The sequence below is a fragment of the Gadus morhua genome, chromosome 16, assembly GCF_902167405.1.
Source record: "Gadus morhua chromosome 16, gadMor3.0, whole genome shotgun sequence".
Taxonomy (NCBI): domain Eukaryota; kingdom Metazoa; phylum Chordata; class Actinopteri; order Gadiformes; family Gadidae; genus Gadus; species Gadus morhua.
The window spans coordinates 24178533-24191840 of record NC_044063.1 but is presented as its reverse complement, the minus strand read 5'-3'; the positions used below and the strand labels follow the sequence as shown (position 1 = coordinate 24191840).

Genomic DNA, 13308 nt, shown 5'->3' with positions numbered 1-13308 from the left:
ATCGCTGAACAAGCAAAAACAAAGCCGAGTAGTTTGCAAAGCACTGCCGATCCTAAGATCCTCTTTTTATTCTCACAAACAAAGCTGTTTTCCATTTGCTATGTCTGCCCACAGCCGGTGAGTCATACATTCCTTTAAGCATGTGGTCAACATCAGCTAATCTAAACACGGTTGAGGTTGAGGTCAGCACGCCTTGACCCCAGAGCCTCTGGCATCTAAAAATCCAGAGGTGTTTTAGATGCTTTCTACTATTAATGTATCTATATGATATATAGATCTAATAATAATCATAGTTTGCCATAAAATGTAACCGTTAATTTCTTCCATAAGAAAATGCAGACAGTGACTTTTTGGCGCTTGGGGATTGAACTTCCACAATGCCAATCAGCGTTCACTCAGTGAGGGACATAACATAACAGCCAATCAGCTTCACTACCTGCAGTCCAGAGGGAACTGCAGCATGGAGGAGAAGTGATTGTTGTCAATGTTCGTTCAAACAGCAGATCTGCTGTTTGAACGAACATTGAAAACAAATTAATTGTTTGGAGTGCAGCGGCAGAATGAATCAAGGAATGGGCGCAGTTAACTTCATATCGGCCCAAAGCGCAATGCGCTTTACAAAGGAGAAAGGTGAGAATATAGCCTAGACCCACCCCTTTCCATGGGGTGGGTGCAGATGCTGATCTGCTGGGTTCGGGTCGGGCGTCGGTATCAATTTATAGCGGGTCTGGTCAGGTGCAGGATGTAATTCGCGGGCAAGGGCGGGTGCGGGTTTGCAAAATAAGACCCATGTATTGATTCACGACCATGGTGGAGAAGGAATTGGGGGAAAAAACGTTGGCTTTGACTCTGAAGTCCAGATGTACCGCGACTTCAGATTGATGTGGAAGGCCTAGAGACGTCGGAGAATCCAACGCAGTCGTTTATTCATAATATCATCCAGAGGCGCACACAGCTTTTGGCCATGATATTATTTATTATATTATAGATCTCTATAGGTCTCCCGCTGGAGCTCCCGGAGTGTTCTAGAATATCGTATAGAACACGGCCAAAAGCTGTGTGCGCCGGATGATATTATGGATAAACGACTGTGTCTCTGGTAGGCTACTACATCATTGCTTCCTTAGAGCTCATCTGATCTACCGGTCACACGGTAACTTCCAAATCCAAACCGTAGCATAAATTCACACTGGTGTACTCTTTAAACAGTTTATACCATACACCCCTAAGTCCCGCCCACTGGCACTGATCTGTAATGTGCTTGTAGTTTTTTATAGCCCCCCCCCCTCTTACACTTACACTAAATGAAGCAAAAATCGTAATTGCACGTCATTTAAAGCAGGAAGTGTTAGAGGTAGATACAGATCTCTCCCGTCGAGAAGACAGGAGGAGACATGGCGACAGCAAACGAAAATTTGGTTGTTTCGTTACGCAGTAATCCTTCCTCGAGGCGTTCGGTGGAGGAAAAAAAAAGAATAAAGGAGCTTGGACCGGAGCAGCCTGATATACAAATCCAGCAGCAGGCAAGTGACAGGGGAAGGAGTTACACTAGAGGCTTCTCCCGTTTGTGTTACACCAAACACAGTTGGCTAGCTGGATGTGGAGTTAGCAATGCTCTCTATTGCTTTCCATGCTTGCTTTTTCAAAGTGTTGGCAGTGGCACTGAAGCTCTGTGGACAACAACTGGGGTCAGAGACCTGAAACATCTCTCTGAAAAATGCAAACGGCATGAAAGTAGCCGTAGCCACCTTGACAACAGCATGAAGCTACAGTTTTTTGGCCGAGTTAGCATTGAAACACCATGACCCAGGAGAGGCTGAATGCACTGGCCATGCTCTCCATGGAAAAGAGACTTGTTTGTGAAATGACAGATTTCAATCAGAAAGTCATTGAAAAATTTGCTGGCCTGAAGGAGAGGAGAGCAAAATTTATGTTCAAGTAGTTTGTTGTGTTGTAATCCCCGCCCGCCAGTGCGCCCCCCCAGATTTTTTTAGCACCAGCCGTCACTGGTCTCAGGGGAAAATTATGGAATGATGCAAGACCATTCAAAAATATGACTGGGTTTCTAACGATACATAGCTTAATGCAAATGGGTGAAGTGTCCCTTTAAGCAAGGGGATGAGCGTTGCGCTCATATGCAATGAATACAACCGGCTACAGCAATTTATTGATATTCGAAAATGTCATTTTTACTTTGGATACTAATAAGTTGGATTGAATAATTTAAGGGTTAAATGGTCCTAGACATATGAATCATAAGCCAAAACGGGCTACATTTGGCTGAATTATAAAAGGTATAAGTAATAAAAGTAATATGAAAAAGCCGTTTCGGAGCCGAAAGAGCCGGCTCTTGTTGGTGAGCTGATCCTAATGATCTGGCTCCCTAAAAATAACCGAAATTCCCATGTCTTTGGCCAAAGATCCACAGCGAAATAGGGTCGGCGACTATCCCCAATAACGAATGTCATTGTAAGGACACTACAGCGCATGAATGGCAGGACGTTTGTATAAAAGTAAAGTACCGCCACTCCAACAATGGGACCAGAAATTGACGGAGTGGAGGGACATTTGAAAAGAATGGAAGTGCCGCCACTCCGACGATTAGACGTCAATGTCGGAGTGGGGGTATGTCGGAATGGAAGGCGGTCCCCGCAAACCAGACCTGCGGCTGCCGCTCCCAAAACTCTGGCAGCTTCAGGGAGACAGCCCTCCCTGGAGCGGCAGCCATGGAACCGTCTGCAGAATCCAGTACCCCAACTTACGTGTCCTCGTCCTTAAAATCCAGCATTTAAGAAAAGTAATCAGGAATAACATCCGAAAAGTGTCAAGGTCACCAATGTAGGGGAATGCGTAGGAACAGAAACTGAGACTTTGTTGCCGGTGAAAATATAAAGGAACCGATTTATTTCAGAAAACAGACTACCGACACAGTCAGAGATGCGTCACATAAATAAAGCGTTGCACCACCACGACCAACCCATTCTCACTTTTTTGGGGCTTTTGGCGTTAACTGCTGACGCAAAGGGTGTCCTTGTGCGTCTTCATTCGACGCAGGGAGTTTTCAACTCATTACAATGTAATCCCTCCACGCGAAGTGCATAACCCTAACCCTTACCACTACTACCCTAACCCTACCCACTACTACCCTAACCACTACTACCCTTACCCTAACCACTACTACTCAAACCCTAACCCATTTCAGTGCCAAATCAAATAACCAATCGGCGGAGAAAAAAAGATTTGCGGGAGCGCTTTCCCTGGGCGTCAGATATTGCCGTGGAGGGATTTGAAAGGGAGTTGAAAAACCCCTGCGTTGAATGATCACAAGGACACCCTTTGCGTCAGCAGTAAACGCTAAAAGCCTTGATTTTTGACGAACTCGGAGTAAGATTGTGTTGCCCCGACATTCTCACGCAACCTTCCTTAAAGGGGACACACATCAAAAGTGAATTACGATTAACACCCGCTAAAACATATTCATATCAAATCAAGTGAACTGGCATATAATAGGAGAGCCCAATGGGGAAATGAGGTGCAGAATGGAAGAAGCTCAGCTGAGGGGAATAAAGCGATTGCAGATGGGAGCGGCATGACCTGTGAAGTGAAGGGAAAAGACTAAGGACATTTGTTGGACAGGGGGAGGGCAAACAGTTAACTTTGCCTGCCTTTCACAAAATCTTGTAAATGAACCAAACCCTCTTTTTAACAGACCCAGTTGATGGCTGGGAGTGAGTTCTAAAAAAACACACTGCATTATAGGTTGCATTGAGTTCTAGTCCCGCAATATGAGTCAGTGCTCTCTGAAAAAGTGATGACAGTGCTTCGGTCAGGTTGACCCCTTATCACTTACAGTTTGACATGGTCCAATCTGTTCTTGCAGATGCTGGGATACCGGTAGATAATATAAACTTGGGTTCCAAGTAATTCATGTTTTTACCTACTTGAGGAACCTTATGTTCTGTAGGTTCTAAAAGCATACTGTGAGTATGAGGGTTAGTAGCTTCTTTCTGATTCGTAGGAAACTTACGCCAAGACACATGGTAGATGAAAGCAAACAACTGCTTTAATCTTCTGCATCTTAAACAGGCAAAGTACGACAACAGTCTAGATAGTCCTTCATCGTACCCTCCGAAGATGTACTCTGACATCAGCAAATGGGATAGGCAGTGTGGGCAACATGGGGGAAAATATCACCAAGTTATGCATTATACCCTAAAACAGAAGTATCAGATCACCCCCCTTCCCCTGTAAACGTTATCACATTTGATTTTTAACTAAACACACAGATTCGGCTTCTGCAGAGCGAGCGGGTCGGTTCTTCACTAACAAAGCGTCAAATGTGTGGCCATAGTTCTGGAGCCCCAGGTTTGGTTTGTACTCGTACTGTTGAATCATACCGATAAACATTACAGTTTGATCTAATACTGATGGGCAGTGTTTTTTTTACATGGTACAGAATGAACCAAGGCAACTTTTTCCCTAATTGGAAGTAAAACAAAATATTTATGGACATAAATTCATATTAATGGGAAATTTTAGAATGAAGATACGGCCCAAAAAAGTAATTATTGTGTCTTTCTTTCTCAAGATACCTTTGGCGTCAACATGGACCATGTGGCCATTCAGGGCCCTTTCCTTAGAGATTGTTGTTGCATCTGGCCAAGAGTCCAGGGAAATGGCCCAATCAGAGCAGAGGCTGACTGTTTGTATGCCGTCATCTTGACAACATACATATATAAAAAACATGCAGCTAGTGGCCACAGAGATTACTTCTCCAGCCAGCTCAGGTAAAACCAAATATGGCGTTTACACACTTTAAGGTATTTAATAAGTTTATATTACATAGCTAAGAGTGGTAAGTATTGATATTATTTGAGTAAAAACATTTGTATTATTATTATTATTATTATTATTATTATTATTATTATTATTATTATTATATGTATTAAACATATATTTTTGTTATATGACTAAACACATTATGTTACCAAAAACATTCAGAAGCATATTTCAATAGATATCTTGCTAAAACAAATGGCAGGACATGCAGAAATTATTTAATTAAACATGCAGGGACTGTAACGGCTGGATTAGAAGAGACATTGGGATAATTATATGGTTGAACATATATAATACATGTTACAGTTCAAATACAGTTAATCAAGCTCTTAAATTATAATGTTGATGTAGAATTGTAGTGTGACTATTTTTGCTCTCTTAATGTGGAATATTAGCAACTTGGGTAAGCACATATTGAGGGTAAAAAGGCTGCTAATTGCTTGTTGTTATGACTGAATGCACAATATGCGACAGAGTCAAAACAGTCAGCCACTGCTCTGACTGGGCCACAATATGCAAGATCAAGTGTTCTGTGTCTTTTGTCAGCTCTGGCATATCATGTATTGTTTAAGGTGGCCGAGGAAATTACGCATCTCTGGTCAATATCAAAGGCGTTATCATGATCAGAATTGTATACCAATTGTATGACACATGATGTTTCTGAATGTGATTCACATGTTTCATGTCTGATCCTTTAAGTCCTTTTCATATGGGTAAACAAACCCAACAGCTCCCCCCCCCCCTCCCCCGGATCTATGTTTGTATATCAATTATGTAATAATGTCTCTTTCAGGTTGCTTGTGGAAAGCATTCTTGATTGACAAAAATCCTGTCTTACCAACCCATCCTTTCCATTCCCATCACTCTCTCTCTCTCTCTCTCTCTCTCTCTCTCTCTCTCTCTCTCTCTCTCTCTCTCTCTCTCTCTCTCTCTCTCTCTTCCCCCCCCCCCCCCCCCCCAATCTTCTCCCAGGTAAATGGAGCCAGAGTTCTGCTACGGGAATGGCTCGTGTGTGAGGACGGTCTACCCCGTCGCTGTCCGTGCCATCCTCTACTTGGGCCTTGGGTCTGCGGTGGTCCTCACAGTCCTGGGTAACCTTTTTGTGATCGTGGCCATCGCTCACTTCAAGCAACTCCACACGCCCACCAACTATCTGACCCTCTCTCTGGCCGTGTCCGACCTCCTGCTGGGGGTGCTGATCATGTTACCCGGCATGATTCGCGCTGTCGAAACATGCTGGTTCTTTGGGGAGATGTTCTGCAAGGTTTTCATGAGTTCAGACATCTTACTGTGTACTGCTTCTATATTGAACCTGTCCTTTATATCCATCGACCGCTATTATGCCGTGTGCCACCCTATGCTCTACCCCCTTAAGATAACAGTTCATACGGCAGTCGTCATGATCCTGGTCACATGGTGTGTCTCTGCGGTGGTCGGCTTTGGGATGGTTTTCCTCGAGCTGAATATTTTGGGAATGGAGGAATTGTACTATAACAACTTGGCGTGCGAAGGAGGGTGCATTTTGTTTTTAACTGTAGTCACCAGCACCGTCTCATCCATTATCTCTTTCTACCTCCCCGGGGTCATCATGTTGGGTATCTACCTGAAGATCTACATGGTTGCCCAGAGACAAGTGCGCACCACAGGCCTTCAGAAGACCAGCTCCTCCAAGGTGGACAAGCACCAGAGGAAAGCCACCAAAACACTGGCCATCATCATGGGTGTGTTTCTGTCCTTCTGGACGCCATTTTTCATCTGTAACATCATCGACCCCTACATCGGCTACTCCATTCCACCAACCTTGTTCGACATACTCTCCTGGCTGGGGTATTTGAATTCAACCATCAACCCGTTGGTGTACGCATTCTTCTACAGTTGGTTCAGGAAAGCGTTTCAAATTATTGTTTCTGGTCGCATCTTTTGGTCGGACATGTCGGACACAAAACTATTTGCAGAGTGACAGTGGTTTCATTTTGAGGCCTCCAAGAAGATGTGTGGCCAAAGAAGAAAGGCTTATCCACTGATGGGTGGAAATTCTAATGAAGTACAAATGTTTGTCCCATTAAATGTCTTTATTCAACATTAAAATGAAAAATGTATTTTTCTTGAAACACAAAATCACCCAATACTGATATTATATGTGGTATTAGTTATGCCCGCTGTGTATTGAGTTTCTCTATACCCTTTTCTTTTTTATGACATCAAAGTCTTCGGTTAGGGCGTTTGCTCTGCTTTGTTGTCGTTTCTTGCGGAAATTCCTGGTGTGCAATCGACTATTGTACTTTACCCACAGTAAGGTTGAAAAACTTCCACACCGCTACAGGTACCACTCACCTGGTAACTCACATTATAATGTGACTAATGTGATACTACTGTTATCATGAGACAAGCTGCGTGTATTGGATCATGTATTTTTGTCCCCTCAGTTCCAGCGTCTGGGCCAGGGTTAGGTGATACCGGTCAGAACGGGACATCCCTAGATCATATAAAATCAATAATGTGGCATGGTTCACTCAAGTGGACTCTCTTTAACCGTATAAACCTCCAGGAAAGTGGAAACTATTCATAATGGTTGACTTCAAATACTTTAATTGGATTACGGCTAAACGTGAACATTGTTATTTACTGAAAAAATATGAGTCTCATCTGGGAATAAATCTATTTAAGATCGGAAAACCTATGTCTTACTCTTCCCTACATTTCCATTCAAATTACATTTCCATTTAAAGCTCTTTATCTTATACTGATAATCTTGTTGTTAAGTAGGACATTGTAAATAATAAACCAAGGCAACTTGTTCCCTTGAGCGAGATGAAAAGAAAAGTAACAATTTCAGGAGAATATCATGTAATATGAGAATTATTAGAATAAAAATAATCCACCAAAAATGTGTGGTCCTTCTGTCTCTGTTTCTCAACACATCGTGCCTTCAACATTTTCCATGTTGCCATTCAGGGCCCTTTCCTTAGAGATTGTTGTTGCATCTGGCCACAGAGGCCAGGGAAATGGCCCACTCAGAGCAGTGGCTGACTGTTTTTACCCTGTCGTCATCTTGAAATGACAATATATATAAAGCCCATCCTGCTAGTATCCACTGAGTCTTCTCCGGCTGACTGAGGTAGGCCCACATTATGCTTTATCACACTTTAAACTGCTACTCTCAAAGTCAAATTTGAAACGGAAATGTTTATTAAGTAATTGTGTTCCTTAACTATCACAGGTTTTGTAGGTAATGTATTGACATTATTTGCGGTAACTTCTTTAATTTTATACCATTCAAATTATTTTTGTTTTATGAATAACCCTACTCTATCAGATTTTCTTTTCAGAATTATATTTTAATGGATATCCTGCTAAAACCACTCATATTACTGGCAACATAAAAAATGCAGGGGCTGTGAAGACAGTGGACAGGATAAGCAGAGACAAGACAGTTTTTCTACTTTTTTCAGAAAAAGTCGTTTCACAATCCTTAATTATAAACAACTACAACAGAAATAAAATCAAGTTAGTTCTTAGTAGCAAATTATATAAGTAAGCACATATGTTGGGTGTGAACAGCTTGAAAATCGCATGTTGTCATGGCTGAATACAGTACGATGTGCCAGATATTATTAAGAGTCAAGCATTCCTGTCATTTTTCTGTGTTGTTTATCACCGAACAATAGCAAAAAAATACATTGTATAATTTGTAGTAGTATATATGGTGTAGTGTATGTCTTGTGTTATCATGATCAAAATTGTATGCAAATTGTATGGCACATGATCTTTCTGCATATCATTCATGTTTCATGTCTGATTTTTTTCAGGTTCTTTGCATAAGGGTACCCAAACCCCACAGCCATTGTTGTTTCTATATCAATCATGTAATCATGTCTCCTTCAGGCTGCGGAAAGCGTTGTTGAATTTACTTAAACCCTCTCTCACCACCAACCTTTCCCATCCCTCTCTCACTCCCTCCCTCTATCCCTCCCTCCCTCACCTCCTCCCAGTTCAATGGAGCCAGAGTTCTGCTACGGGAATGGCTCGTGTGTGAGGATGGTCTACCCCGTTGCTGTCCGCGTCACACTCTACTTGGTCCTGGGGTCTGCGGTGGTCCTCACGGTGCTGGGAAACCTCTTTGTGATCGTGGCCATTTCTCACTTTAAGCAACTCCACACGCCCACCAACTACCTCACCCTCTCCCTGGCCGTAACCGACCTCCTCCTGGGGGTTCTGGTCGGGTTCCCAGGTATGATTCGGTCCGTGGAGACCTGCTGGTACTTTGGGGAGATGTTCTGCAGGCTCTTCCTTAGCTATGACATCTTGCTGTGCACCGCATCCATCATGAACCTGTCCTTTATATCCATCGACCGCTATTATGCCGTGTGCCACCCTATGCTCTACCCCCGTAAGATAACGGTTCACACCGCAGTCATCATGATCCTGGTCACATGGTGTGTCTCTGTTGTGGTTGGCTTCGGTATGATCTTCCTCGAGCTAAATATTTTGGGAATGGAGGAGTTGTACTATAACAACTTGGCATGTGAAGGAGAGTGCGCTTTGTTTACGACTGTTGTCGCCAGCACTGTCTCGGCGATCATCTCTTTCTACCTCCCCGGGTTCATCATGCTGGCAATCTACCTGAAGATCTACATGGTTGCCCGGAGACAAGTGCGCACCATAGGCCTACAGAACACCAGCTCCTCCAAGGTGGACAAGCACCAGAGGAAAGCCACCAAAACACTGGCCTTCATCATGGGTGTGTTTCTGTCCTTCTGGACGCCATTTTTCCTCTGTTACATCATCAACCCCTACATCGGCTACTCCTTTCAGCCCGCCTTGTTCGATACACTCTTGTGGCTGGGATATCTTAATTCCACTGTCAACCCATTGGTGTACGCCTTCTTCTACAGTTGGTTCAGGAAGGCATTTCAAATCATCGTTTCTGGTCGCATCTTTCGGTCGGACATGTCGGGCACAAAACTATTTGTAGAGTGACAGTAGTTTCATGTTGAGGCCTCCCAGCAAATGTGGAGCCCTGAAAATAAATGCTTATCAACTGATGGGTGGAAATTCTAATCAATTAAAAATGTCTGTCCTATTCAATCTGTTTATTCACTATTAAAATATAAAAATATTTTTCCTGAAACCCAAAATCACCCAATACTGATATTATTTGTCATATTATTTATGCCTGCTGTGTTATTGAGTTTCTCTCTAACTTTTTTTTTATGATAGGCAAACTCTTCTGTTGTAGCACTTTGCTCTGCTTTGCAGACGTTTCGTGCAGAAATGTTGTGTTGTTCCTTATTGTGTTTTTACAAATGCTTAATAAAGTGAATGGTGTTATACTGACCACCAGCCCTGACACCCCAGAAACAATTTGACTATTCTACAGGTAGCTTTTATGCGGTAGTTCTTGTTGTCATGTGACTAATTGGCAACTACTCTTTTTGTCATGTGACACGCTGCAGACATCGGATAATATTTTCTGTGTTGTTTCCTGTGTTCTGGCACAGTAACTGCCCGATAAAGATGCTGTGTATCAGGACAGGACATCCCTAGTTCATATAAAATCAATAATGTGGCATGGTTCACTCAAGTCCATTCTCCTTAACCGTAGAAGAATCCAGGAAAGTGAAAAACATTAATAATGATTGGTTTCAAATACTTTAATTAGTTTATGGCTAAATGTGAATGTTGTTCTTGACTTACAAAATATAAGTCAAATCTGGGAATAATTCTATGTAAGATCAGAAAACCTAATGTTTTACTCTTCCGTACATTTTCATGCAAACTACATTTCCATTTAAAGCTGTTCATATAATACTGATAGGCTTGTTGTTTAGTTTGACATTGTCCATAATAAACCAAGGCAACTTGTTCCCTTGAGAAAGCTGAAAGTTCGATTTTCAGGAGAAAATCCTGTAAAATTAGAAATATCAGAATAAAAATAACACACCGTAAAGGTGTGGTCTTTATGTGACCCTTTCTTAACACATCCTGCCCCTCAACATTGGCCATGTTGCCATTCAGGACCCTTTGATTAGAGATTGTTGTTGCATCTGGCCACAGAGCCCAGTCAGAGCAGTGGCTGACTGATTTGACCCTGTCGTCATCTTGAAATGACAATATATATAAAGCCCATCCTGCTAGTATCCACTGAGTTTACCTCTCCAGCTGACTAAGGTAAGCCCACATAATGCTTTATCACACTTTAAACTGCTACTCTCCAAGTCAAATTTGAAATGGAAATGTTTATTAATTAATTGTGTATCTTCACCAAATATTTTGTGATGTTCCTTAACTAGTACAGGTTTTGTAGGTAATGTATTGACATTATTTGCGGTAACTTCTTTAAATTTATACCATTCAAATCATTCTTGTTTTATGAATAACCCTACTCTATCAGATTTTCTTTTCAGAAGTATATTTTAATGGATATCCTGCTAAAACCACTCATATTACTTGCTACACAAAAAATGCAAGGGGCTGTAAAGACAGTGGACAGGATAAGCAGAGACAATTTAGTTTTTCTATGTTTTATCAAAAAAATCGTTCCACAATCTTTAATTATCAACAACTACAACAGAAATATAATCAAGTTAGCTCTTAGTAGCAAATTATGTAAGCAAGCACACATATGTTTGGTGTGAACAGCCTGAAAATTGCATGTTGTCATGGCTGAATACAGTACGATGTGACAGATATAATTAAGAGTCAAGATATCACCGAACAATAGCAAAAATATACATCGTATTATTTGTAGTAGTATATATGGTGTAGTGTATGACTTGTGTTATCATGATCAGAATTGTATGCAAATTGTATGGCACATGATGTTTCTGCATATCATTCATATGTTTCATGTCTGATTTTCTTCAGGTTCTTTGCATAAGGGTACCCATACCCCACAGCCATTGTTGTTTCTATATCAATGATGCAATCATGTCTATTTCAGGTTGCGGAAAGCGTTGTTGAATTTACTTAAACCCTCTCTCACCACCAACCTTTCCCATCCCTCTCTCACTCCCTCCCTCTATCCCTCCCTCCCTCCCCTCCTCCCAGTTCAATGGAGCCAGAGTTCTGCTACGGGAATGGCTCGTGTGTGAGGATGGTCTACCCCGTTGCTGTCCGCGTCACACTCTACTTGGTCCTGGGGTCTGCGGTGGTCCTCACGGTGCTGGGAAACCTCTTTGTGATCGTGGCCATTTCTCACTTTAAGCAACTCCACACGCCCACCAACTACCTCACCCTCTCCCTGGCCGTAACCGACCTCCTCCTGGGGGTTCTGGTCATGTTCCCAGGTATGATTCGGTCCGTGGAGACCTGCTGGTACTTTGGGGAGATGTTCTGCAGGCTCTTCCTTAGCTATGACATCTTGCTGTGCACCGCATCCATCATGAACCTGTCCTTTATATCCATCGACCGCTATTATGCCGTGTGCCACCCTATGCTCTACCCCCGTAAGATAACGGTTCACACGGCAGTCATCATGATCCTGGTCACATGGTGTGTCTCTGTTGTGGTTGGCTTCGGTATGATCTTCCTCGAGCTAAATATTTTGGGAATGGAGGAGTTGTACTATAACAACTTGGCGTGTGAAGGAGGGTGCGCTTTGTTTACGACTGTTGTCGCCAGCACTGTCTCGGCGATCATCTCTTTCTACCTCCCCGGGTTCATCATGCTGGCCATCTACCTGAAGATCTACATGGTTGCCCAGAGACAAGTGCGCACCATAGGCCTACAGAACACCAGCTCCTCCAAGGTGGACAAGCACCAGAGGAAAGCCACCAAAACACTGGCCTTCATCATGGGCGTGTTTCTGTCCTTCTGGACGCCATTTTTCCTCTGTTACATCATCGACCCCTACATCGGCTACTCCTTTCAGCCCGCCTTGTTCGATACACTCTTGTGGCTGGGGTATCTTAATTCCGCTGTCAACCCATTGGTGTATGCCTTCTTCTACAGTTGGTTCAGGAAGGCATTTCAAATCCTCGTTTCTGGTCGCATCTTTCGGTCGGACATGTCGGGTACAAAACTATTTGTAGAGTGACAGTAGTTTCATGTTGAGGTCTCCCAGAAAATGTGGAGCCCTGAAAAGAAATGCTAATCAACTGATGGTTGGAAATTCTAATCAATTAAAATGTCTGTCCTATTCAATCTGATTATTCACTATTAAAATATTTTTCCTGAAACCCAAAATCACCCAATACTGATATTATTTGTCATATTATTTATGCCTGCTGTGTTATTGGGTTTCTCTCTAACCTTTTTTTTATGATAGGCAAACTTCTGTTGTAGCACTTTTCTCTGCTTTGCAGATGTTTCGTGCAGAAATGTTGTGTGGTTCCTCATTGTGTTTTTACAAATGCTTAATAAAGTGTACTAATACTAATACTAATACTTTAATTAGTTTATGGCTAAATGTGAATGTTGTTCTTGACTTACAAAATATAAGTCAAATCTGGGAATAATTCTATGTAA

The 13308-nt window shown here is 42.4% G+C and overlaps 3 protein-coding genes across 3 annotated transcripts; all 3 read left to right on the top strand.

The window, feature by feature from the left end:
- Nucleotides 1-5815: 5815 nt before the first annotated feature.
- Nucleotides 5816-6859, top strand: LOC115561588 (trace amine-associated receptor 1-like). Its single transcript, XM_030381736.1, has 2 exons — nt 5816-6098; nt 6171-6859. The coding sequence occupies exons 1-2, from the start codon at nt 5816-5818 to the stop codon at nt 6797-6799; spliced, it is 912 nt and encodes a 303-aa protein (XP_030237596.1). The 3' UTR covers nt 6800-6859.
- Nucleotides 6860-8835: 1976 nt separating this feature from the next.
- Nucleotides 8836-9819, top strand: LOC115561671 (trace amine-associated receptor 1-like). The gene has a single exon (XM_030381856.1). The coding sequence runs from the start codon at nt 8836-8838 to the stop codon at nt 9817-9819; it is 984 nt and encodes a 327-aa protein (XP_030237716.1).
- A 2074-nt stretch (nt 9820-11893) lies between these two features.
- On the top strand, nt 11894-12877 carry LOC115561639 (trace amine-associated receptor 1-like). The gene has a single exon (XM_030381793.1). The coding sequence runs from the start codon at nt 11894-11896 to the stop codon at nt 12875-12877; it is 984 nt and encodes a 327-aa protein (XP_030237653.1).
- Nucleotides 12878-13308: the final 431 nt, after the last annotated feature.

What these genes read in the sequence shown, in the direction of transcription:
- LOC115561588 (XM_030381736.1), top strand. Translation starts at nt 5,816, where the DNA reads ATGGAGCCAGAGTTCTGCTACGGGAATGGCTCGTGTGTGAGGACGGTC. An exon ending in GTTCTTTGGGGAGATGTTCT is followed by an intron (nt 6,099 to 6,170) that starts GCAAGGTTTTCA and finishes TTATATCCATCG; the next exon opens with ACCGCTATTATGCCGTGTGC.
- LOC115561671 (XM_030381856.1), top strand. Translation starts at nt 8,836, where the DNA reads ATGGAGCCAGAGTTCTGCTACGGGAATGGCTCGTGTGTGAGGATGGTC.
- LOC115561639 (XM_030381793.1), top strand. Translation starts at nt 11,894, where the DNA reads ATGGAGCCAGAGTTCTGCTACGGGAATGGCTCGTGTGTGAGGATGGTC.